General features: G+C 40.8%; 1 protein-coding gene across 1 annotated transcript in view; it reads right to left on the bottom strand.

Annotated features, from left to right (window-relative positions):
• Positions 1-265: 265 nt before the first annotated feature.
• Positions 266-27137, bottom strand: part of LOC146609223 (CCR4-NOT transcription complex subunit 3-like) — a 40635-nt gene continuing 13763 nt past the window's right edge. The window contains exons 3-19 of the mRNA XM_085346348.1: positions 25809-25876; positions 23598-23672; positions 20962-21051; positions 17913-18041; positions 16224-16319; positions 13460-13588; positions 13022-13112; positions 11728-11861; positions 9408-9464; positions 7317-8265; positions 7098-7203; positions 6573-6723; positions 4072-4168; positions 3636-3837; positions 1204-1336; positions 756-881; positions 266-620 (exon numbers count right to left, since the gene is read on the bottom strand). Coding sequence (XP_085202474.1) covers positions 522-620; positions 756-881; positions 1204-1336; positions 3636-3837; positions 4072-4168; positions 6573-6723; positions 7098-7203; positions 7317-8265; positions 9408-9464; positions 11728-11861; positions 13022-13112; positions 13460-13588; positions 16224-16319; positions 17913-18041; positions 20962-21051; positions 23598-23672; positions 25809-25876 — 2732 coding nt within the window. The 3' untranslated portion in view covers positions 266-521. The remainder of the gene's footprint in view (positions 621-755; positions 882-1203; positions 1337-3635; positions 3838-4071; positions 4169-6572; positions 6724-7097; positions 7204-7316; positions 8266-9407; positions 9465-11727; positions 11862-13021; positions 13113-13459; positions 13589-16223; positions 16320-17912; positions 18042-20961; positions 21052-23597; positions 23673-25808; positions 25877-27137) is intronic.

The following is a 27137-nucleotide window of genomic DNA, read 5'->3' on the forward strand; positions in this document are numbered from 1 at the left end:
TTCACATCTCCAGGTTTTCATTGGTCTGTTTAAAGTAGACAGAGCCTGCGCTGAGAATATAACTGACCAATAATCTTTGGCCTTTAAAGGGCGGGGCTAACAGAAGCAACAGTTTTAAAGCCAAATTAACAGGATAACTCAGAGTCGAGGGCAGGGGATAGTAGAACATTATACGCGTGATTATTTTGTGTGTGTGTTTGTGTGATTTGTCTAAGCCAGGAAATATTTTTTATTTTTAAAAAAAAAAAAAAAAAAAAAAGGCCTGCTGATGAAGAGATAGAAAGAAGAAAGGAGGAGATGATAGGAGTGGGAGGGGTTATCACTGCCGGTGTGAGGATGGTAAGGCGGGATTTGGAGGGTCAGGAGGAGGGACGAAACCCGCCCGCCCCCCTCCGGCCCGCACGTCTCCTTTTCCCAGCGAGCTGAGGTCAAATCCAGGAATGTCAGCAGGTGGATCAACCTTCTCCATGCGTCCATCTCTCACTTTCTCAGCTGTCAGTCCTGTCGCTTCTCTCTGCACGTCACTGGAGGTCTCGGTCTTCGAGGTACCGGTACTCAAACGTGAAGCCCTCCTTCTTCCGCTGGCCCCATTTCTCATAGTCAAAGTAAATGTATGTTCCCTAAAACAAGCAAAGAAAACACTAAGTTTGAAGACAAAGAGGAAGGCGGTCAACGCACGACTAAATGTTTGCAGAAACATCCATATCGTTAACATTTTTAAACTCTGCGGCTGAACACACAGATGTGATTCTCACCTGCTCAAACTCATCAGTGATGGTCTTGGGTTCTTCGTGCCTCTGAAACCACATCATGTACTTTGTGTGGAACCTCCACGACTGCTTCTTCAGGGCTTTGGCTGCCAGATACTGGGCCTTAGTGCCCTGCAGAGAGGGAGAGAGGAGAAGACGAGTGCTGAGAAATGAGACTAAATTAGGAGCACGTTTTGGCTCTGAGGAGAAAGAAATCCTCAATTTTACTTGTAATATGATTCATAAATACCTCATGAGCCTAAATTAAATCTGACTTTAGTGTAATCAATTTAGTCTTGACCCTGGACTCCCTAACAGGCCCTTCTTTCATTTAAACTAATCATCTTCATCCTCCAAATTCCGATTCAGCAGATCCAATTATAACCTAAAACAGTCTCACAGAAAGAGTTTGCTGTAAACAACATTTAAGCAGAAACGGACCAACACCGCTTACCTCCAGGTAGTAAAAGATGAAGAAGAGGGTCTCTGTGGAAAGCCTCTGGTAAAACTCTACAGTGTCTGAGTGGGGCGGTGGCACCTGGTGGTGGAAAGGCAGGGTGGGGCAGGGGTTTCTCATCAGGTACTGCCTGTAATACAGACAGAGAGGGGAGTTAATGGTTTATAAATGAAGAAAATGGCAAGAATTTAGCATAACTTTTTAGATAACACGCTGCATTCCTAAAGTCTTATCTTCAGTATAGAAGGGGGGAGAAACAGAAAAGATGAAAAAAAATTTGTCTTGATCTCATTTTTTTAAACATCTTTACCTAAAAATCAGTTTTTCATCTCAACTATATTAGATGTTTAAGAAAATCCACAATTAAAACTTATGTGCTGTCAGAAAAAGGTGAAAGTACTGAAGCACCTCCCTTTAAAACCTTCCATTTGTCAGGGGCAGCCAATCAGAAGACAGGTGGCTTAAAGAGAGGGTGGCCTTAAAAGCAGATGAACTGATGGGCTCTACGAAAGCTCAGATGGATTTTTGTTGAGCCGTGAATCACGTTAAGCTACTCTAGTAGAGCTTGAGAATAAAAATATGGGGCTGAAAATAAGCAGAACAAAATAACCAATTAGGATTTCTTCCATAACCTAAACAACCCTCATCGACAGACTTCACCCATCGTCTCTGCACAGTTAAAAGTGAAGAAGCTCTGTTTTAAGGCTTTTTAAAAAATAAATATAAAGAAATGCAAACACTACAAGTGCAAAAATAAAGTAAAGCAACAGGTTGAGATTCCCATTTGTAAACACCAAGTCAAGATGGGCAATCAGAACCACTGACACCGTGACATCAGAAACTACAAACTGGTCGAAATGTAAGAAAAATCAAAGCCTAACATTTATAATGTGTTTAATTGTGAGAATCAGAGTTATTCTCACGGCAGACTCATTTTACCAACATGTGATCTGAAGACCGAGATGTCACATGTTGAGGAACATGTGGGTCGTACGTACACAATGATCTAGATAAAGATTTTCCTTCCCTGATGGATTCACAGAAAGTAGGAAAATTCAGCAGTGGGTCACTCTCTCTACCTAAATGCACTTTTCCGAGTATTTTTAGAATGATGACAAACCCAGTTTGTCTGTTTCCATGAAGCTGTGTGCACCGAGGGCGCGCCTAAAATAACAGAGTCCCACAAACGGAGCAGAACAGAAAGTGTGCGAGTGTCTGACTAATGTGAGCACTTCAAATCAAACGTGGAGGAAATGAGCTCTGTGCGTGTAGGAGAAACAAGTGTGTGCGTGTAAGCTGAAGGTAAATTATACTTTAAGAAACAGGTGGAACAAACACGTCTGTCACGCTTTTATTACAGAGTCATGTTTTAATCACAACAAGACAAAATCCACGCTCTGCGTGTGTGTGTGTGTGCGCTCTCATCTGTAAAGCACAACAGGTACTGTGGGACAAGAGGGTTTGAGTGTTTGATTTAAATGTCAATTGTATCTGTGTGGGCTGACTGCATTGTAGATACTGTACCAGTATAATCACTTCTGCAATTATGACTGTGTGTGTACAGGTGGGCTACATTACTGAGCACTCCAGTATCAGACTGTACTACACACAAATCGAATAAAGCAGTGGGGTTTTTATTCCCTGTGCTGCAGTTTCTCCCACTGACTTCAGTTGACTGAATTTTGCTCTTTTAAATATTTTTTACTATTGTTTACACAAAGAGCTGAGGCGCTTTTGTCCAATCTGATCCGTAGATGTTTTGATAGAGTCACTGTGAGGAGATCTTTTAACAACTGTAGTGTATAGTGCTGGTCAAAAGTTAAGTCACTTGTAAATGGGTAAATATGGAATAGATACAGTGATTTATGTTTGGAAAGTGCACAAACATGAATTTCCACAGTTTTGTTGTGCATGTACAATAACAAAGGGTCATTTCATTCTATGCTATGAGTGGAAAACAGTATATGAGGGAAGAAAAGTGCAGCACTAATGAGCCTGAAAGTCAATGTTTGGTATGACCACCTTTATTCAACACAGTGAACTGAATATACTGCACTGGGATGTGTTTGGGATCACTGACATGCTGCAGAACTAAGACATTATCAGTGAGTAACCTTCCAGGTTATATTGCATAGAGGATGCAAATCTGACTTTCTGTATGTACGACTTAGTTCTGCATGACAGAGTCTCCACCATGTTTTACAGATGACTGTAGACACTCACTGTTGTACCGCAGTGAACTACTGAGTCTTCTTAGATTCAGGTAAAGAAATGGGCTTTATTTTTATTTATTTATTTTACAGCTGACTTGACCCTGGCCTCCTCTGAATTTAAACAGTTGTTTGTTTGTGAAGCTGCCTGTAGTGTGTTGTGTATAACGATGCTTTTTCTGACTGCAGAAAAGGTGGGTGGTAAAAATTTCACTGCACCTGATTCTCTCGGAGTCGGATGGGTGTGGCATATGCGTCCACGCCTGCTCCTGCATGACCTGTTGGTAGCCCTGGTCTTTGGACAGGGGAACCGGGCCCAGCGGACACACCCCCAACGATGGGGGGATGCTGACTTCTGACAGCGAGGGCTGAGGTCCTGATGGGGGGCCTGAAGGGGCCGTAGTGCTGCTGGGGAATATTTCTGAATAGGAAAGAGTGAGGGGAAGTGACGATGAGAGGGATTCGGGTTTTGGAAATGGAGAGAAAGAAAAGTGGAGTTGAGTCAGGGATGATAATATCATCAGCAGTTTTTGTTCAGAGGCGGCTGAGAGTGGGAGGTGAGATGACATTTTGTTCCATTAAAACACAGCTTTTCTATTTCTGCTCTATGGTAACCCTCCATCTCTTTTTATCAAGGTGTGTGTGTGTGTCTTACCTGAGGTGAGGTGCAGGGAGGTCACATCTCCCTCGATCCCTGAGCTCATTGCTGCTCGCTCGGCCATGGACTTGAGGCTGCTCAGAGGCTCTTGGGGCTGATGAGGACAGACAAGGAGACACTTGGGAAAAAAGATTCTCCAGGATGTGTGCACAGAGTTATCATACCTGCTTGAACACAGGAACTCGAGTTCCCGCACCACTGATAATGTTGTCATGGAAATCACTTTGACTTCAGTTTTCGGGCTGTTTGGTTTCTCTGCTCCTGTGCCCTCCCTTCCTAAGATGCATGTGACGTAGCGTCAGGCAGCTTGAGGAGTGATTTCAAGATGACATGACGAAACAACAACAAAAATAATGCACTATATGTTCGCAAGTACGTGGATAGCTTGGAGAGTGTCCTTCAATATCATACTGCAATAATGTGATTTACTTTAACTCTTAGATCAGAGATTTTTGTTACTACAAGAAACAAAATCGACTAAAACCACATCCATAGAGAAATTATTGTTCTCGTTTGGTGTGTTGACTGTGGTCAGGTTTTATGTGGTGGACCTAAAGTTGTGTGTACTCGTGTCTGCAGGCACATCCAGGGGGTTCAAAGATACTTTAGATTGGTCTGTAGTGCAGCCATTCAGACTGTTTATGGAGTGCCAAATCATGAAGAATATAAAAAGATCGAAGATGAGTTTTAGTGAAGGAGGTCAGCACTCTAGTATCAAAAAACCTCTTGTTTCTGTACATCCCCTACAAAAGTCCTACTTTACTCTCCATATTTTCTCAGATCATCCAAAATCAGTTGGAGAAACACTGAGTTAGTCTAACATATTCCATAAAAATAAAGTTGAACTTAAAGCCAAAGAAATTAGTACGTTTAGTCACAGGCTAACTCGAGCTCAATTGTGCGTATGCAAAGATACGAAATGGAAGAAATTCACACTGGGCAAATTAAACATTTCAATTTTGGTAAAATATTCACTTCACACTGAGTCTCGAATACCTACCAGCTAAAATGATCCCACAGACTTTTCTCCTGATACTAATAAATATTAAATATTGTCGCCATGGTTCAACTTCACTTTTATGTAAAGACTCTATAAGCTCTGTTACAGATTTACACCGCCTTGAAATTTTATACAACAGGAAGTTTGTATGAAATTCACAGGGCTGCAAATTCTCCAGCAAAAACTGTTGTTTTTGCAAGTTTTCAGTAATTCAGATTTTGCAGCTTTAACATTTCATTCATCAAGAATCAAATGATCTTACTCTTTTTTTTTTATATCCCCATGGAAACACTGTATAATTGGAGATCACTTTTGAACTTACAATGATCTGGCACAACATTATGACCACCTCTAATATTCTGTTTGCCCCCCTTCTGCTGCACTGATCCGTCAAAGCACAGACTCAACCCCACCCCTGAGTGTGCTGTGGTATCTGCACCAAAATGTTAGCACCAGTTCCTCCAAGTCCTGTGATTTGCTAGGTCAGGGATCCATGCATCAGACTTGTTTATCCAGCACATCTCACACTTGTGCAACTGGATTGAGATCTGGGGAATTTGGAGACCAAATCAAGACCTCAAACTTATTGTTCTGCTCTTCAAATCATTCCTGAACCATTTTTTGCTTTGTGGGTGGATGCATTACCCTGCTGAAGATGCCATAGCCATCAGGGAATACAGTTTCCATGAAAGGGTGTGCATGGCCTACAGAAATGCTTAGTTAGGTGGTAAATGTCAAAGTAACATCCACATGGATGGCAGGAACCAAAGTTTCTCAGCAGAACATTTCTCAGAGCATCATACTGCCTCTGCTGGCTTGCCTTCTTTCAAATAGTACATCCTGATGCCAGATGGTCCCCAGGTAAGCACGGCACAAACACGCAGCAATCACAAGATTTAAAAGAAAGCCATTTCATCATACCAGGCCTCCTGTTGCTCTGTGGTCCAGTTCTGATGCTCAAATCTGTACTTTTACCCAATTTTCCTGCTTTTAATACATCAACTCTGAGCACATAGTGTTCCCTTGGTCCCTGATATCCCCACTCACTAACAGGTGCCATGATGAAGGGATAATCAGAGTCATTCACTTCACCTGTCAGGGGTCATTATGTGTGTGATCGGTGTATATTCATACCTCTTTAAAACATTACTGTACCAACCTAACTTGGCAGGTATTTGGTTCCTCCGTGTCGACATTTATTGATTTTTGGCACTGTTCTCTCAGTGTTTGCTGAAATTTGCTTTAAACAGCTCTGTTAATCAACAAACAGCAGTAATGAGACTGTAATCATCTCCCCTTTGGATTTAACTGTTGGCAGAACGAATTAATTAAAGCAAAGGCCATTCTTATTGTGTCTGCATGCAAATTAATAGTCTGTGGAGATTTGGGAGATTAAGTTGCTCTCTTAGCAAACAACACTCAAATCCCAAACTCCCATATCCCCCCAAAACGATTAAAAACATAGCTGTTCACCTTCGTATGTTCAAATGTGTCTCACCTTGATGCTGTCGGAGGACTGCTGTGAGTAGGACATTGGCCCATTCAACAGGTTGCTGCCGCTCACCGTTTTGGCCTCGCTGTAAGAGGCCGGGGATGGAGAGTTGGATGACAAACTCATAGAGCCCAGTAGACTGGGACCAGTGTCCTTACTGGAAATAGGAAACATGGATTTGTTTAGGCTGGGGTCACAGTCAAAAAGGAGCACAAATCTAAAGAAGTTACAGAAAGTCTTGTTTTCCACAAGCAGCAGAAGTTTCGCAATAAAATCCCCTTTGACAAATACTCCTGTGCAGGCCGAAGGTTAAAAGGCTTTTAATTAGAAGTGCATATAGGAAGACTTTAATGCAGTCATTTTAGCTATGGAATCTGAGCGGCTCTAAGGATGCTTTGTACGCGTATTTTTAATCAGACAAATAAGAAATAAAGTCTAACAAAAAGGAGAGGGTAGTGGTGACAGTCAATTTCATTAAAATGCTTCTATAAAAACAATCATGTCCTCTAACCAGCTGCTTTGGCTACTTACGGCTGATTGGCTGTAGAGGTCAAAGATGAGGGTTGGCTGCTTTGCGATTGGCTGGCACTGTTGAGGGCGGAGTCTGCTGTGTTGTCTGCTACCACAGCACTGTAACCTGTAATAAAAACATAAATACATAAATACACTTAGAAATCATCCTCAGGTGTAATTTCTCTCTGAAACTTTATTTCTACAGGTGCTGGAAAAACGCAGACATTAGATACTCACTAGTGCTACCGTTCTGCTTCTGTCGGCTCGGTGGTCGGACAGGGAGCGAATTTCCTCCTACTACTCCACTCCCTGCTGATCCCGAGCTGCCTCCGTTGCTCCCGATGACTCCTACTCCGCTACCTGGGGCTAAACCTCCCACCGAGCTCGGTGACACCAAGGATGAGCCCTGCACCCCTGACTGACTAGAGCCCAAACCCAGAATCCCAGAGCCAACCACGCCCGGCGCTGCACCCAGCAGACCTGTCGAGGATGTCGGCCCGCCGACTGTCATGTTCCCGCTGCCGATGGAGCCTACAGCACTGTTGGTCGTTGCTGTGCTGACTCCACCCAAAGAGCCTGGTAAGCTGGAGCCGACCGCCTGAGCGTAGGGTGCAGGGGTGTTACTGGACAGAAGGCCTGCCATGGTGCTCGTCAGGGATGCCGGCATCCCCGACAGGCCGAGGCCTCCGGACATGGGGCTGGTGGTGACGGCGCCCGAAATGCCTTTCCCCAAAGAGAGGCCCAGGCTAAGGCCCAGGCTGTTGGAGGTTGGCGTGGACCCTGATGGAGCCTGCGGCTGCGAATTTGAAGCACGGAGCTCCTGTGTGCTGGCATTGGGTGGAGAGGCGGCCAGTGAGGCAGGGTGGCTGTTGGTGGAGGTGCTGGAGTTGGAGATAGGAGCTGAGGAGGAGGAAGAGGAGCTAACGGAGTTTTTGGCCTGTTGCTGCTGCGCTGACGGGTGCGGCGGCTGCTGGGTGGCGTTGCTGTAGCTGCCAGCGGAAGTGTTGGTGAGATGACCTGCTGAGTTGCTGTGATGACTGTTGCCCCCAGAGCTACTGCTTCCTCCCCCAGCGATGGTCGCCATAGAGATCATTGAAGATGAGGTCAGTCCCGAGACGGAAGAAGAAGCAGAGGAGGAGGAAGAAGAGGATAACGAAGAGGAGGGATTTCCATTCTTCACAGGCGACTGAAAAATATAAAAAAATACATGAATTAATTAAAAATTAACCTGATGTCTTAATCAATGACTTTTCAAAGCACTGCTCTTGTTGCTCCATTATCTGATGGACAACAATTGTTTTTTGCCCAATAACACATCATTGTTTAATTACAGTACAATGAACACTGCTCATTTATCACTGAGGACAAATCATAAACCAAAGTCAAAGATTCGATTGAACATGAGGGACTGACCCACACAACAATATATTTTAAGGCAGATGAGATAAGTATGCTGTTTGGGGATTTCAGGGAAAAATCTCCATGAAAATTTCAGGCTCATTTGTGGACTTAAAACAGGAAAAGGATAGTGCTTTGGTTCCCCTGCTAGTCATCGATGAAGGAGATAACAAAGAGACTGTGCAACATTTATATATAGCTGTCACCAATGGCTGTATTTAAAAGGTGTAGCCATTATGAAGAATCCTGTTGTCAAGTCTCAACCTAAGTGTTTTTGCCATTGCCATGAAGGCTTTTTTTAACATGTAGAACTAGATGTCTTTTTGCAACCAGAGGGATCGCCCCCTACAGGACATTGGAGAGATTGCAGGTTTAAGCAGACACGTCATGTGAGGAGACTCAAAGAATCCTGAATAGAAATCTTTGCAGTAGCAAAGAAGGTGGTTGGCTTAAAATTTAAGTAGTAAAAACAGGCAACATATTAGTACATACTAATTAATGTTGTTGCCCCGGTGCATGACCATAGATGTTTATGACAGTTTCAGCTATGTTGTAGCAAACCTCTCTACTCTTGTGTTTTAGTAAAGATGTAGAAATTTTACACTTTTTGTTTGTGGTGTGTTGAGCAGTGTTGGTGCTCTGGATACTGTGGTTTGAGGTTCTGGCTCTTTCCTAGTTTGTTTAGGATCAGACTGGTTCCAAGATGACTCCAGAGTTGTTAGACCAGAGTCCAGATGGACTTTGGTTTAAGGCATGCACTTACATAGGCTTTACATGCAGTCTATGACGTTCACACTCGTCTGACTATTTACTTAACGAAAATTAACTGATAACTGCAGCACTTTATGATAATCTCAGAAGGTAATGATGTTCCTGGAGCTTTCGGCACTCCTGCTTTACTGGGAGAGGTTTCGGCATCTTCACACTAACCTGACTAACTTCACTGTCCGTCGAACGTCCCCTCTTCTTATCATCTTCTGAGTTCTCCTGAAAAAAAACAAACAAACAAAAAAAAAAAAAAAAAACCACACATGGCATTAGGGCCACAGAGACAAACACCATGGTTGTCATCCTCATATGCGCCAATGCAAATGTGTGTGTGAAGTGAAAAAAGAAGAAAAGAAGGGGGTGGGGGGGTGGGAAGCAGGCAGTAGCAGATTTAAGCTTTGCAGAGCTTTTTGGGTCTCATGTTTTAATTCTTCTGGTTAAAGTATCCATAGCTGTCCATTGCAGTTAAGTAATTAATGCACTTTATATTTAATTTGCATTTACCATCAACAACTTTATACAAGCACATTTTTTCTTCTCAGTCTTGCTTAATTCTTATGCTGCTTATGTGTATGGGAAAATTGAGATCATCTTTCATTTCAGATTTTTGCACTGTGTGCAGAAACATGCAAAGTAAACCTCAATTTAAGAAGCGTGCACTTACATTAACATTAGTCTGTGTACATGTTGGTACATCAGAATCAACCCACTATCTGCAATGTGCATCCTGCCACATTCCCATTCCTGTGTGCATGTTAACACAAAGGTGTGTCACGGAAAAAGCTGTGGAATTTTTCTAAAAATTGGCTGCAGAGCGAGTAACCCTATAAAGACAATCAAAGCACAACGCAAAAATAAAACAAAGTGAACACATACTACAGGTTGAAAGCAACACAGCAGCTACAGCCAAAGTAGAGCGAGTGTATGTATGGGAAGAAGAAAAAACACTGTATGAATATATATATTGTAAGTGCTTTGGCAGAACATAAGAGGCAGACTAAGTGAACAGACTTATCAGTATCACAGCTCTATCATTGCTTAGACGTGTTTATGGTAAAGACAATGTAAGCTGTATTTTATAAGCTGCAGCCGTGACAGTGTTTAACAGGGCAAGTACAGATTTAATGTTTGAGGAGGAGAAAAAAAAAAAAAAAAAAAAAAAAAAAAAAAAAAAAAAAAATCACACTGAGGCTCAGACTATGTGCAAAAGGTCAGCAAGTACAAGAGGTGCCCTATTTTAGGATTTTTTTTAAATACATGTTTAGCCTTACAGATCAATAAAAATTGCAGCCACTGAGGGGGAAAAAAAAACAAAAAAAACAACAACAACAACAACAACAACAACAACAACAACAACATAGGAATAAAGTTTCATATTTGAATCTACATTTTTTACTGGAGATCAGTATCAACTCAGAAATTAAAAAACCTGATGTTTGATGGTTTTTAAAAACTTTATACCCTCCATGCATCAAGTTCAACAAGTTCTACAATGAATGCTGATGCAATTTTCTGGAGCACTGATTGGTCAGTAGGGGGTGGTTATACATGCGTTGATCTTTTATCTTGCACGTGATCTGCTCTGGAACCGATTAGCTCTGTAGCTTAAGTGAATGCTAATAAAATTAACTACCTCTGGAACACTAAAACTTCCAGATTCTGCTTCGTAGAACAGCCGTCTGTAGTTTGGGACTCCCAGATGTTTTGTTACATTTGACTTTTAGTGCAAACTCTAAGGTAAAGCAAACATCCAAACTTATACTGCGTCTCATTATCATCATGTATGTCTGTGTCGAACAAACTCAACAACTTCTAGAAACCTTCACAGCCGAGTCAGAGCAGCCTACTGAAGACCTTCCTCATCCTTTACATTCCCTTTAATGCCACGGTGTAACTTCTCATCAGCAGCGCGGAACAATACCACGCCTTCTATTCAGACAAACGAGCCCTATAATAACTGCTCTCACTACATACTGTGTGTGGGCGGATAGGAAGAACAGATGATATAAAGGCAACGCAACAGAACAATGAGAGCAGATGGCAGGGCACTACAAAAGCTACAAAGGCAATTATCTTTCATTTATATTTTAGATATTGACTCAACTTGAGTGTAACAATCGACTTAATTTCCCTCGATTACCAGTATTACTTCAATAGAACCATTAGTGACAGGTTCAGCAGTCAGTGATGAGATAAAACTGGATGATTATTTTTGGTGGAAAAGCAGCAGGTTAATTTATTCATTTGGATTTTTAAAGTAATTTTAATTGTCATATCACTGGGGACGGGAACATCAAGGATGCAAATAATATGCAGAAAAGCTTGAATGATTGTGAGCAACAAGTGGGGTCCAAATTACTCTTAATCCTTTTTAAATGACTTTAAAAAGCCCTCAGTGTTTTATTTATTAGTGCACAGCTAGCACAGACAAAAGCACACACATAACAGAAGCTTTAGCTAACTCTGGGGAAAGTTCTCTTACTGTAGTGCAAGTAGCAGGCGACGGGGGGATGGGTGAAGATGAGGTGGTGGAGGTGGGTGTGCTGCTGGACTGCTGGAAGATCTCGTCCTCCAAGTGCGAGTGCCCCGGCGGTGAAGTGGCGACCAGCGACTGAGCTGGAGAAAGTAGAGGCAGAGAGGGAGGTCAGTGAAAGTCAAAAGGCCTTTAAGACTTTGGTAGGTTTAAATGTTTAAAGCTGTTTACAAAAAACTGTGGTTTGGGCCATTTTAATAATATATGATGTATATATGATATAGTCAAAAATGTTAAGATTTTCCATTGGAAGTGACCGGGATTAGAAAGGAGAATATAAAAGGATGAGTTTGGACATGTGCAGAATAGAGACGTTGGATTGACTGGAAGAAGAAAATGCTGAATATGGAGCAGACAGGCAGAAGGAAAAAAGAAAGACCACAGAGAAGATTCATGGATGTAGTGACGGAAAACATGGTTGGTGTGACAGAGGAGGATGCTGGGGATACGGGGAGGATATTACGTGCAACTAGAAAAAGTTGCATTTCCTGTGAAAATGCAGTGTGAATGCCGTGTAGTGGAATCTGAAAAAAAGCAGAACTATCTGCTGAAAAGAGGCGTAGAAGCTTATCTCTTTGGTGAAAACTGCTTTATTTGAAAGGGTGGAGCGAGTGCAAGAGGAAAAGATGTGGGGCAGCAGCCATAGGTAGGATTCGAACCTGCACCATCTGGTCTCAAGGCGGCTACTCATCTCACTAAACCAAACTGGAGCAGAAGAAACTGAAATTTGTGCTGAAAACAGGTGAAAAAGCTGAACTTTCTGCTTAAAGGAGGTGAACTTGTTGAACTCTTTTCTGAAAAGAGGTGAAGAAACTGAAATTTGTGTTGAAAAGACTTTAAAGAAAAAAAAAAAGTTGTACTGTTAGCTGAAGAAATTGTTGCCATAGGTGGGATTTGAACCCGGGCCTCCCGCTCTGAGAACGGGTGCTCATCTCACTGAGCTAAAACACAGCCCACCCGCGGGGAGCTAAATCAGCATAGACACTTGTGATGTGGTCCCATTCATCTCAAGGGGCCAAAAAAAAGGGCATAAAATGCTTAATATTTCAAAAAGTATAAATGTTACGAGCGCCAAAAGATATAGCTGGCATTAGCAGAAAGAGCAGAACAGTTTAAAAATCTGAATGGTGAAAATCGGCTGAAAACTGAGGGAGTTTTCAGCCTCACGGCATTCACACAATTACACGTAAACAAATAAAAAGTGTGAATTCAGAAACCAAACCCCGGTTCCTTCTCTACTTACGAATGTCCTCCAAATCCAGATCGTCGTAAAGGAATTCGTTCTCCTCAAAGTCGGGATCCTGCGACGAGTCGATATAATACTCTACGTCATCCTGCGGAAAGTGCAGATAGAAGGGAAAGTTACAAGAAAGTTTCGTATACAACATTTCTTAAACTAATTTTGTGTGTGGCAGTATATAAATAAATTCATCTGATGAAGGTTTACACTTTTTGTATAAATATTTCATTTAGTTGATGGAAAAACAAAGAAAAAGGCCGTAAAACTAATTTTTAGGAAAAGTTTGGCACACTAATTAAATTAGAATAAGTTATTTCTGCAAGTAACACCCGAAGAAGATCTTGTGGACACAAACTGTGCCTTTGTACAAACATTTAGTTGCTGATTCTATGTTTAAAACTGAGAAAAGGACAGAAAACACCAATCACTCTAGCCTCTGACCTTGATCTTCCTGATGGCTTCCACCTGCACAGAGTCGTTGTCCAGCATCCTCAGTATCGTCTCCAGCATCCGGATGTGGTACCGATGCCTCTCAATGAATTTCTTCAGCTCCTCGATCCGGTCCTGCTTCTGTACAACCAAAAATAGGCGAGAAGAAGAAAAACAAAACAGCAATTTAAGTAATGTAAGGAGGCAACACAGGCCCACAATCTACTTTTTAATTTGCTTAAGTCCAAACATTGATTATATCTGTGTTATGAAAATCTCTTAACATGTTTGAGCATGCCAATTCTCTACATTAATTATTTACTGTTGGACTAAAAAAAAAAAATTAAAAAAAAATAAAAAAAAAAAAGCATACAGCAGCCGGAGCATTTGACAGCTATAAGGCTGTGCGAGCGTAACATGCCGCTACATGTGCACTTTATGGCTTAATGCATCATATAAGCTAGCTCACGCATAACTGCACCTCTTACTTCAATATTTTATATTTCTAAAGCTTCATACATATTCTGGAGCTCTCAGCCATGTATTGCGTTTCTTTGTCCAGAGATAAGTTTAGATAAAACTAACACACCCAGATACCTCTGAGGAATAAAAGAAAAGAGTGCACGAGCAAGCTGGGCTGATGTGATTATAACAACACAGCAGCTGTTAAAACAGGCGGTCAGGACTCTTATGGAAATGTCTGGTGTGGCTGCTGGTGCAGGCAGCCAAGTGTGGCGTGTTAATGTTTCACCTTAGTGCATTTTAACACTGCACCAGAACAGTCAGGAGCATGAACAAGCCTCCAACATACACCTGAACTCTTTGGCCTCTTGTGCCACAGCTACAGTTGTAGTCAGACGTTTATATGTACTTAGAAGCATGAAATTAATGAGATCATCCTTGTACTGTTTTTTCCAGGGTGGCATCATGGTGCAGCACACATCTTTAATGAGTTTAAAAACAATCGGCTGCACAAGTTTGTTTTCTCTAATCCACACAGCCTCAAAGATATGAAGGATTTGTTTGACAGCACTTACTGCATTGAGCAATACTCTGAATGGGAAAATCCAAAACTACCCCATGACGTTCATGTCCATGAGGAGTATGCAGACCACAAGTGTAATTAAGAAACGGTCCAAGCCTGTATACAAGTTTATTTGGCTCTAACATTAATAAAACAAATTGTTTTCTTTTATTTTTTGTTTCCCTATTTTGATCCCAATAAAGCCTTAAAAGACTGAAAATATAATGTATATTGTAATGTTAATCTAAAAAACCAAAAAAATAAATAAAAAAAAAAAGTTGTGAGTTTTGTATGAATTCTTCGGTCCGGCTACAGCAGTCTGCAGCAAATCGTTTTCAATTGTAGATTAAAACACATTTGGTGCTCTGGTAAGTATTTGGGGCAGCAGAACAAAATAAAGAGTGTGTGTGTCTGATGTTAATGCAGCAGTGTGTATCGGAGGACTCGAGTTTTTAATAGTTTCTGGACAACAACAGAGCTGGAAGAACACAACACGCTCACAGTGAGAGGAAAAAACATCACCAGAGGTATCCTGTAAATTATAAAATAAAAATAAAATAAAAAACATGTTAAAAATTTTAGTCATGAGCTTCTTTCATCCAAAGAGAACAATAAGAAATATTTATACTGCCAGTACTTCCTCTTTGTGCAGAGTAGCCTGAAACTGATTTTCTGAACATGTCCCTGTCCTCAGATGGCCTCCAATCACTAGATCTCAATCTAATGGAGCTCCCTTCTGGGATGCGGTAGAACGGCAGATTTATATCGGGGATCTGCAGCCAACAAATCTGCAGCAACTGTGTGACGCAATCAATATATGAATCTATGCCATGAAGAATTAGGGCAGTTCTGAAGGCAAGAGAAGGTCCAGCTCAGTATTAGTAAGGACCTATTAAAGTGGCGAGTGGCAACATGTCCTAATAGGAGCCAACTTAGTGGCCTATAAACGTAAGATTTAACCAGAACCCCTCTTTATCTCTGCACACACTTTGTAGCTTGTTTTTTTTTTTTTTTTTTTAAATTCATCCTTCTTGCATCTTGAACATTTAAAAATCAAAGTACAAAGCACAACAGAGAGAGAGAGAGACCCTGTGTGAAGATTTTTATACCAAAAGAAATTTTAAGCCTTAAACTTTTGGTCTGAAAACCACAATCTTACAGCAGCAGTACAGTGCAACAGTAACTCTGAAGATCTCTGCTGAGAGAGACGGTCCTACGCTTTTGGCCAGTTAAACTAACCGCACAAGATACAGATAAAAATAAACTCCTCTGGGTCTCATTTATGAAACGTCCACGGCGAAAAATTCGTGCTCACAACTAAATGCGAGGCTAACAAAGTCGGCTGCAAACACTTTGTGACATAACAAAAGTATTTTCTTCAGCATGAGCTATAAACTCAAACATGGAATCTGAAAGTTTTCATGCTTTTTGCAATATCTGCACTGTCATCCACAGGTTTCTCTATAAATGAGATCCCTGAAGAGGACTTGAAACGAAAGCCAAAAGAAGGAAGTCAGGAGAGTTGCCCTTGTCTGGATAGAGACAGAAGATGAATGGAGGACACACTATCTGACCTCTGTAGCAGAGAGGGAGATAAAAGAGGAGAGAGAAAGGCTGCAAGGCTAAGGCCGGCTGACCGAGTGATCTGTGTCAGCTGTAAACAGACGAGGGAGAAGGCTGAGAGAAAAAGAACCTCAGAGGCGAGTAGAGAAGAAAATAATGAATGAATCAGAGATGAGAGCACACACTGACCTCCTTGTCTCCTTTCTTTTTTCTCGTTTGGACTGAGAGAGACTCCACTTCGCTCTCAAACTGGTCCACCTGCATGTTCAGAGTGTCTATCGTATTCTGAGCAAGAAAAGACATTAAAAGTTAACATGGCAGCGGTGTGACAAAACTCAGCTGGTTATTAGACCTTTAACTAGATCGGCTCTTGAAGAAATTTATCATTAAAATCTTTAAATATTTGCTGCCATTGTAAACCTTGGATGACATTAAAAATCAACTCTTTGGCGTTTGGAATCATCGGCTGACGAAACAAACCATGTTTAGATCCAGAAGTGGCTTTTTAATAGTGGAAAAACGGGACTTTCCTTCGCTCGCTTATTAAGTAGGTTCGGATAAGTTTAAAAAAAAAAAAATTTACCCAGGCTTAACATGTAAAAAACAGCAAGTATTAAACTAAAAAGCCTCATTTTGCTGTTAAGATTACAAAAGGCAAAACAAAAGGAGGAAGTCATTGAGTGTTTAAAATGTGTCGTGCAGCATAAGTTTTTCCATAACGGAGGAATGTTTTGGCAGCCACACCTGAAAATGAGCCACAGCCATCGCTGAAGGATTCCCAAAGCATGGACTAAAATTTAATTAAGCAGGTTTATTACATTAGATTTCATTTATTCAATCAAAATAGATATTTTTGTTCATAAAATGCACAGAAAAAATGTAAAAAGAGATTTCTGGGAACACAAAACACCAACACACACTGTTGGACACCAGCCTTATTCCTCAGCCTCCTAGGAAATATACCTATAGACTCAATTTTAAACTCCTGCATCTCATTCTTGAGTTGCTGCATTTACAAACTTGTGTCCACACTGCCTGCCCACCCGGCAGGGTGACAACAATACCCCAAACAGTATTTGACAACTGAGGGGTAAATAAATGAATAAATAAATAAATAAATAAATAAATAAATAAATACAGGCAACATTGATTTACTGCCTTTATTATAGATGGGCTAATATACATACAAGTTTAGTCCCACCATTCTGAGACTTGGGGGAAATCCCCATTAAGTCTAAGATGAAATAAACAAGTGTATAAACACAAAACCATCAAATTTTGACATTTTTAACCTGACAAATAAGATAAATTATTAATTAACTATGTGATTCGCCGTTTTAACATCTCTGCTCAAAATCAGCCTTTTTACTCTGATGATCAGAATGACGACACATTTTATAGAGCGCCAAACACAAGTACGGTCATGTTTAGAAATGGCTGTCGATTAATGGGAGTCTGTTTTCGTTGAAAGCTGAGACGGCGTTTTGTTTTAATTTTGGTTTTAGTTCCACCTGATTTCACTTTCAGTTCCAGGTTTCGTTGCAAAAGAAAATTAAAAACAATTCAAGCAGAAAACTTCCTCATGAGAGACCCGAGCTGTGACACATGAACTGAGCCGCTGACTCAAAGTAGTTTCTGCGTTTGAGAATAAGAACAGATTTCACCACGGTGTCATTCGACTCGCCTGTTCTGCTTTACAGCAGTGGTTACATTAAATGGGTGATTAGACTTACAGGATTAGAAAGTACTACTCTACACAAATTAATGTGATGCTTGACAGCATTTAGATGACACTAATCTAGAAGAAATACTACTCTTCCCGTCACAAACAAACCATTTCCCATCTTTCGTATGACAACATTTGATTATGAAGCTCACCGTTAGCCACGTGCCGACCTCCTCCTTCTCCCTCTGGGCTGGGTCCACCTTCTGTGCCAGACCGAGCCCTTCTTTAGAGTATGCTTTTGTCTTGGTTTCTCTTTCCACTACCTTGAATCGCTCCATTTGCTGCAAGTAAACAAAGAAATAAATAAGAAGCTGATCAACTTCAGTTTTCAGGGATATATTGATCTTCACAAACATCTAATTGTGCCCCCTTATTTAAACATTACTCCAACTTCAGTTCGATTTTACTTGATTATCATAAAAAAAGGTTTAATTGCAGAAAACAAAATCCTAAGAATTCAGATTTAAGACATTTAAAACAATACAAAAATCTGCCATGCCATCATATTTTCACATAAATGTGGAGACGAGTCAACCGTCGGCCCGAATTTTGTTTATCTTTTGTGTTTTAAGGTTAACTCAGGCAAATCATTTACAAAAATTAGGTGACTAAACAGATATGAAGAAATGCCACTGATGCATTCATCACTCAGTCTGTACACAAAATGTCATGCAGCTAATATAGAGCACAAAACTGCAGCGACTCAATCAGACCAGGTATGAGCTAAAGAAACGCCTGCAAGTCCAGATGCAGGGCAAAACAGTACAGCTCGCTGAGGAGCTTAAATGCAGCACCTGGGCGAGTAACTGAGTCTAACTTAGAGGCTTTATCCTAGAAGCAAGAAGCTGCTGCTGTGACAGGATTGTTAGTTCAGCACTGTCACCTTATTGCAATCATCCATAAAATGTGTAGCTAAGCTGTCGAGCTCAGATAAACTGCACAGCGAGTCTTTAACATTACGCTGCTGCTACTCGGCCGTTTTTAAATATCTTTGTTTGTGTTTACACCTCCAGCCACCGGATGGCGCTTCTTTATATATGCTGCTTAAATGAGTGCAGATAAAAGGTGTGCAGCAGTGGTGACAGGTGCTGACTATTAGAGGAAAACACTTGAGACGCTACAGAGATGAGACAACCAGTGGATAGATTTATGCACGTGGAGTAATGTGGTTCTCTTGTTTCATTTCACAACTTCATATGGACACAGTGCCTGAACAAATGGAAATAAATGGAGCTCTGGAACTTTAAACCAGTTTAAATACATGATCATTGGAACTAGACATGAATATTTCATTTTTAAATATGAATTATTATTGACACCCCTAATACAAACCAAAGGTTTGTTCTTATAATTTGTTGAACCCTTTTTCAGGGTTTAGAGTAATCCTCTATAAAAATGCAGGGTTCATAATTTTCCAAACACCTGTCATTATAAAGCACCACAACAGTGAAAACCATCTAAAAATGGCATTACAGTTGTACCTAATAAAGTGACCACTGAGTGTGTAGAACTGCAGAAAATGTCATTTATTCCACTGATTTCTTAAATAATCTGAACACCAACAAAAGCGTTGCTTTAATAAATGTAGTTCTTGAACTCGAAGAGCTCCTGAACGCCTCTTAGCGGCTGATAAATGGGACATATTGTCTGTGACTGAATGTTGTTAAAGTCTCTTCTCTGCCTGCAGCGGTTTCAACACCAACCCTGCATTCACGGCTCTAAACTGCAAGTTCATCTTGGTCACATTTCTGTGTAAACACCCAGTAGGTTGTGAATGATCTTTTGCTGTTGAGGCAACATGTTTCTAACAAGCTCCCTCCGCTTCCTGCAGGACTGTAATTTCAGGTCAACCAACAAAACTGCAGGAAAACTCGAAGAACGTCTAAAAGGGACCTCTGCTGAGTTGCAGAGGTCCCTCATTGTGCAGGCAGGTGGCTCACATTCAGTCCATCTCAAAAGCCCTCATCAAAGGCTCACGTGGCTCCGAGGCCTGGAGGACAGGTGTTAGATAGCGGAGCAGATGAAAATGGGCGCAGCTCTTTAATCTGAGCCAGTAATCTAGGGAATAATTTTGGCAACACGTTCACACCGTTTCTGTTTGTTGTTGAGCTTCTAAAGGCGGCACCGTCTGTGTGCATTTGAAGGTGCGGTGAGAATTTTTACAGCAATAAAAAGGAACATTTAAAACATTTCAAAATGATTTTAAACAGAAATGTAAGATAAAAAAAATAAACTTCTAGCTCAGCTGGCATTGTAAGCACTTGAAGGCAATGACTAATAAAAAAAAAAACAAAAAACAAAACAATCACTAAACTCAAAAAATTTGCAACTTTCCATTTCCACAAACTAACAGGCAATCTGCTATCCGGGAAAACTTTCCTTATCTTCCTCAGTTACAGCCACTGTACTGCAAACAATAAACGGACACTCTGTTAGGACTGAGCCTTGGGGAATCCTGTTTCTGGACATTGTCTCTCTTTTTTTAAGACATAAGTTTTAAGCACTCCGTAACAACAGCCGCCTCCTCCAGCAGGACGACGCAAAAACAGATCAAAGTCAATTACAAACTCACTGATCCCAATCTGACTGAATATCCTTGGGATACACCACAAGCCTGATCTATAGAGAGACCATCTTGTGACTTACTGGACCCAAAGGATCCATTTCTAAAGAACTGGTGCAGCTTGTGCTGCATTGTCCTCAATGAGAACTTTAAGCAGCATTATTCAGCAAAGACCCAGTAAAGACTGATATCTGTGATTAGGTTATAGTAATTGGTCAGTTCTGCTCCATCCATCTTTTAGAAGGATAAAAATTTACTGACAGAGCTGGAAAAATATAAAAAAGCAAAAATAACTGAAAACAATGAACCGTTTTCTTTAATCCACCCCAAAAAATATAAACATATATAAAATAAAAGCTCAACATTAATTAAAAACATGCACTGTTTTTCATTAGCTCTTAGTGGTAATATTACTGGGGCCAAATATTAGTGGATAACTGCAGGTAAATGGCTCCATAAAGACCACTAACCTAGCACAACTTTCAATTATTTGAGAAAAAAAAAAGAAAGAAAAAAAATCTCATAAAACTTGTTTATCTGACTTTTTTTTTCCAGATTTCAAAACAAATAGTCCTCCAGAGTGTAAACAGGCCCTGGAGGACGTGTCATAATGACCTTCATCCTCAGTTTCTACTTACCGTTTCTATGAGTTTGCGGTTTTCTACTAGCTGCCTTTTGTCTTTGATCTCGTTTGATGCCACCCACGTCTTGATCTGGTCTCGAAGACGCTGAGGGACCAGAAGAAGAAGGCAAAAGAGGGGGGGACATAGCGGGAGAGGAGGGAGAAAGAGACAGAGAGAGACACAGATACATCAGTGAAGTCTGTGATAGGAGCGCAGCCTCCTCTCCAGCAGTCATGGGTGGTGAACATGATGTCTGCATGCAGCAAACAGGCTTGGCGTGAAGTTTGGTCCTCATGACAACACTGAACATTTCAGGCTGAGCAAGATGATATTTAATGCTACAAACACACACCTTTATGTGTGGCAGGTTAAATGATTCAAGTCAGCAAACATCTCAGCCTTCACAGTCCATTTTCAGAGACGTCAGGTTAAGATCAGCAGCTTCTGTCTCACCTGCTCACTGCTGATTGGCCACAAATTAGAACCCATTCACACCTGGTGCTAAAAGGAGTCAGGAGCTGAGTAACGATAGCCCCGCCTTAAACTGAGTGACTTCACAGAAATCACAAAAAAAGAAAAGAAAATCAACTCAATCATTCCCAGAGGCCTGTCTCTCCAGAAAACCTGTGGAAAGGTCACTATGCTGTTATCTAATTTTAAAAGATAATTCTACTTTACTTCTATCTGCTTGTTTTTTTATTGTGGCAGCTGCAGCCCTATCAGTCATGCAAACTTAGAAACGAGGATATCAGGGTAACAAGTCCAAGCTGAATCAGTTTTTACAAAAATCCTTAGAAAATGTGAGTCTGACTGAAAATAAAAGGAGAAATTAGCTGTCCTTATGCTCCCTGCATTTGAAATAGCCACCTGAACACTGGTGCCATCTAATAATGATCTCCTCCTTTCAAGAAATCTACACAAACAAAGTGGAGAGAGCAAAGGAAGTATGGCCCACAGAGTGACAACAAGAGGACAAAATACACTGAACAGTTAATTATAACCCAGAACAAGTGAAAACAGGAGGATATTCCTACGTGCTCTTTGAATTTTTTCCTTAATTTTTGTTTGTGTGCTTGTAAGTGAAAAACTTGAAAGCATGATGAAGCGAGGAGAAGAAACAAGAGAACTAAACAAAACCCGACTGAAGAGGCCAAAAGAGCAAAGAGGTTCCAGCCAATTACTTATTGTCCGTTTCTGGTCACTTATTAAGGTAAAACAGTCACTGCTATATGTGACTGTGATGCTCTTGGTCCTGTGTTCTTGTCTTCAGGCTGGAAATGAAGCACATTTCACAGAGTGGCATTTTCCTACTTACACTGCCGAGAATAGAAAGTGAACAACATATTTTTCATGTTAAGGCACAATAAACTCAGAAATTCCATTGAAACAAAACAGGTTATGATGTGTCGCTAAGTGTGAACAGAGAATTGTTACTTTCAGATTTGATTTTCACAGTGGGCATAAAATGCTTACGCAGCTTTCTCCACGCCTCCAGAAGTTATTTGAAGTTTCTGTGATTCCATTTTTTGTTACAGGACTTTAACATTACCCCAGTCTGCTTAAAATACACCTCGTTAATCAGTTATCAATAAAGGGAGGGTCTGCGTGGATAATCTTATCAGTGGTCCAACCCTTTCGCATTTGCATTAATTTTGATTCAGTGATGTCAAAACTTGTGTGACCTGTGGGCGGTTCAGAAAGCAGAGTCGGTTGCAGAGGTGGAGGAGTTTCAGTGGAGGAGTCTCTTGCTCCTGCAAACGTGGTGCTGATTACAGGATGCATGATAATAAAAGCTATGAAAAAAACAACTCTAATCAGGCTCAAGTGTTTTCTGCTGGCGCCTGATGTGTTTTGAATTGTTACAGTTTGGGGTGTATTCCCAGCTTCTTCATTCAGTAATGTCACTGAACCTGTGAATTCAACTCAAGTTAAAGGTTTGCTGACTCAGGAAGGCAAACACCTATGTCACTTTTGTTTATTTAAGAGGAAAACCAGCGTTTCAGTGCATTTTTAATAACCGAATGGCTGTTTTCCTGGTTAAAATCTGCAGACTTTAGAGACACTGTCCTGTTGATTCAAAATATATATTGATTTGTGTCATAATATAGACTACGGAGAAGCATCATTTAACAAATCTCAGGAGGTCTCGAAGGAATGACCAGATTAAAACCCTCCTTAAACACCAACTTCCCATAATCCAGCAGTGGTTTGGTGACAATCACTGGATCTTCCAGCTTGATGTAGCACCATGACACTAAGCAAAAGTTATAACTGGCTTTCAGATAATCAAATTAACATTTTAAACCAGAAGACTGCACAGATCTTACAGCTTTTGGTCAAACTGTAGGTGAAAAACCTCTAGAAAAAACAATGGTTGCTTCCAGGAAATCTGTTTACCCTTGCTGATGACGGCTTGCACGCTGGAGGGGTTTTATTGTTCGTTTTTTAAGTTCAACATGACAATGATATGTCTGTCTTTTAATGGAGATTGCTTTTTGACTTCTCTGACTTTTTAAACTTTGGAATTATTTAAAATCAGACACATCTACCCTGAAGTTATACTGATTTAATCAGCTTTGTGGGAGCCCAGAACACCTCAAACAACCTGTCAGTGGAAAAACTTTTATTTTCTGGTTTCCTTTGTTCCTTACCTGTAGCTTTTTAATCTCTTTCTTGAGGTCTGCTTCATATTTCTCCTTCTGGTTTGTGTTGGCTGCATTGTGAAGCTGCAAAAAAAGAGAGAGACAGACGGAGACAAAGGGTCAAAGCTGAAGTGCAGCAGTGCACGCCTTCATTTTCAAAATGTACCATGCTAAAAATCATCCAATCTGTTGAAAGCTTTACAGCCTGCAAGTAAAGCATGTGATCATACTCTTAAAATCACAATTATCCTGTTTAATTAGATTAGTGCTACTAACTGATTACGTAGCAAAAACAACATGATTAAGTAGGACAAAAACATAAACCTAAGAACTAAATGGGTAATAAAGTGAGACATAAAACTAACAAAGGTCATCCAAACAAACATGAGTATTTATGAAGAACACAAGCTTCTGGAAGGTCATAAGGAAACGCAGTAACTGCCAACAGCACAATAAAAAGTGGATGTAATGAAGGGAAAAAAGGCAACTGGGATCTTTGTTAATGCGCTAATGACTTTGTGCCTCTTTATTAGCAAAGCCGATGTTCACTGTGGGCGCTGCTGTGCGCTCTGGGCAAAGCATTGTTTTAATAACAGCTGTATTCACTTTGTTTATTATAAGTCTCATGAGTATTGGACATCCTGTTGTGGTAATGGCAACCTTTATTAACTACTAAGGTTAATAAATGCAGGAGTCTGATGAAACTAATGCTGCACAGAAACATTAGCAACAAATAGCCTGAGAGGGAGAAAGTGTCCCCGCAGAGCCTGAATGATAACAGATGGAACGAGCAGTCAATAATAATTGATCACTTGGTTGGCAGAGAATCTGTGAACAATAACTTAACGATTAATATATTTTTAAGACCTTTTTACAAACATGCTTCTTGAATTCTTCTTTAAAACTGCAAACAGAATATTGTCAGGACTGAACACTGATCACAGAGAACATCACGGACCTCATGTGGAGCATTTGCACTTTTTCTGAACATTTTCTAATATTAGACATTTCTTGTTTTTTTATACCTTTGTAGACTATACAAAATAAAGACATTCAGTAAATATGGGATAGAACTTGACATTGCCTTACCCCAGATATATATTAATATGATGCATGCATGCTTTCAGATAGGCACTGATAGGTAACAGAATATAATTTCGAACTTTTTGGGGTAATTTAGAAAGTGTCATCACACAGTGTGTCCAGCCATATCAGCTTTAACTGTGGCATATGTTGGTCACGTGGGTTAAGCAAAAGGGTTTATAAAATCTATTTATTTTAAAAAAGTATGAACATATTATTTTCTGTTTAATGCGTTTTGGTAAATGGTAAAATGGTAAATGGCCTGTATTTGTATAGCGCTTTTCTAGCCCCTAAGGACCCCAAAGCGCTTTACACAACAAGTCATCCACCCATTCACACACAGGCAAGCTACATTGTAGCCACAGCCGCCCTGGGGCGCACTGACAGAGGCGAGGCTGCTGGACACTGGCGCCACCGGGCCCTCTGACCACCACCAGTAGGCAACGGGTGAAGTGTCTTACCCAAGGACACAACGAGCGAGACTGTCCAAGCCGGGGCTCGAACCGGCAACCTTCCGATTACAAGGCGAACTCCCAACTCTTGAGCCACGATTAAAATATTGGCAGATCTGTCTGCGTCTCTCTTAACTGCCTGTGAAACTGTGTTTGAGACAAAACTCCAGGTTCTCAGATTCTAGTGGACACATCTGAAGCTGTGTAACTTAGAAATGCATGTTGCTAACCTGCTGATAACTTAGCACACCACCCTCTCACTCAAATATGGTCGCACATGCTTCAAGAACCAGCATGGCAGCATCCAACATGCTATAACGAAAGCTTCCAAATGCAGAGTACAAAACTAGTAGGTGATGTCACAGCTGTCACCTCTATATTTATTAGATACAGTCTAAGACATGCTATAATATCAGCCTTCTCTTTTAAGTGGCAACTCGATTTACAGACAAAGTTATAGCAGCTAAGTTGTTTAATGCGTCTTACTGTTAGATTTTCACTTTAGCTCCTCTTCATATGAAAGTAAAGCATAAACCCAGACAATCACTGTGCCACAACACCAACTGACTGCAGCATTAAAATGCAATTATCCCTCTCATCCCTACCATGACTCCATTGCAGGATATCTTTGAGTCAAAATGAAAAAACAGAAAGTTGCAGTCCCAATAATATGATTGTTTCTTACCTTTTGCCAAATATCCTCAAACTGCTCCACTCCCTCCGCTACTTTTTTCAGACATCGATCTATTTCACCTGGAGGAGACCAAAAAAGAGCAAAAAGTTCATATAAAGCATATTAGACATGTGTCTCCGTTCTAATTCAAAGAAGCTGTATAAGCAGGTCAAACCCAGAACACATGACTTCCTCATCAAAGTCATCAGAATCAGAATCAGAATGGGTTTATTGCCAGATGTTGAGGTTTACAACATTAGGAAATTGCTGCGGTGCTTCAGTGCAGACAATAAGAATTAAAGTGCTATGTAGAAAGAAAGATATGTGCATGAGATATACATGAGATATATACATGAGAATAAGAATTATGAGTGCTACGTAGAAAGATATATACATGAGTGCAGGTGGTGATCAGTGCCAAACATGAAATGATGCAGTGACACAGCGTAGGGTCATGTGTTAGTGGCGGGGACAATCATGTGGTTATTGTTCATGTGTCCAACAGCAGAGGGGAAGAAACTGTTCTTGTGGCGAGAGGTTCTGGTGCGAATGGACCGGAGCCTCCTGCCTGAGGGGAGCAGGTCAAACAGACTGTGTCCAGGGTGAGAAGGGTCAGCTGAGATCCGGGCTGCACGCCGCAGTGTCCTGGAGGTGTACAGGTCCTGCAGAGATGGGAGTCTGCAGCCAATCACCTTCTCAGCAGAGCGCACAACACGCTGCAGTCTCTGTTTGTCCCTGATAGTGGCATTTCATAAGAGGTGGGAAGAACAGAGTATAAATAATAATGGATTCATCACGTCAGAGCATCACTGACCTCTTTTTTTAGTTAAACTGACTTGTGTTTAAACATGTATGAGATGTAGTCATTAGCACAGAATAATAAAAAGAAATGTCATGTTTGGGAAATTATTTAGTATATGAGCACTGACGCTGCCGATCATAGCTCTAGCTGTACTGGTTATTTGATTAAAACCAGAGTTTTTTCTACCATCAATATATTCCTGCTTCCAGGTTTGAGGCGTTCTGCTCAGCAAAGTGGCTCCAGCTTAAAAACAGGCCACTGGAGGGCTGTTTTTGTGTCGGGCACAAAGAGAAGCGACAAATGCACCATATAACAACAAGGCACTTAAAACTGTGGCTGGCATCTCATGAAATATGCATATTGTAAAAGGCACATTATGCTCCTGAGCAAGTGGTGGCACATATACAGCAGCTAATTCCCAATATCTTAGAAATGCAGCTCCATGAATAGCGTGTGGTGGATGTTTAAAGAGTCAGAAGCGATTAGGGAGTGACAGAAAGAGACAAACACGTCTAGATTTAGGCTCAACAGATTTACGT

This window comes from Diplotaxodon limnothrissa, linkage group LG22 (genome assembly GCF_057381915.1).
Source record: "Diplotaxodon limnothrissa isolate DT_005_m linkage group LG22, D_limnothrissa_male_GT1.1, whole genome shotgun sequence".
Taxonomy (NCBI): Eukaryota; Metazoa; Chordata; class Actinopteri; order Cichliformes; family Cichlidae; genus Diplotaxodon; species Diplotaxodon limnothrissa.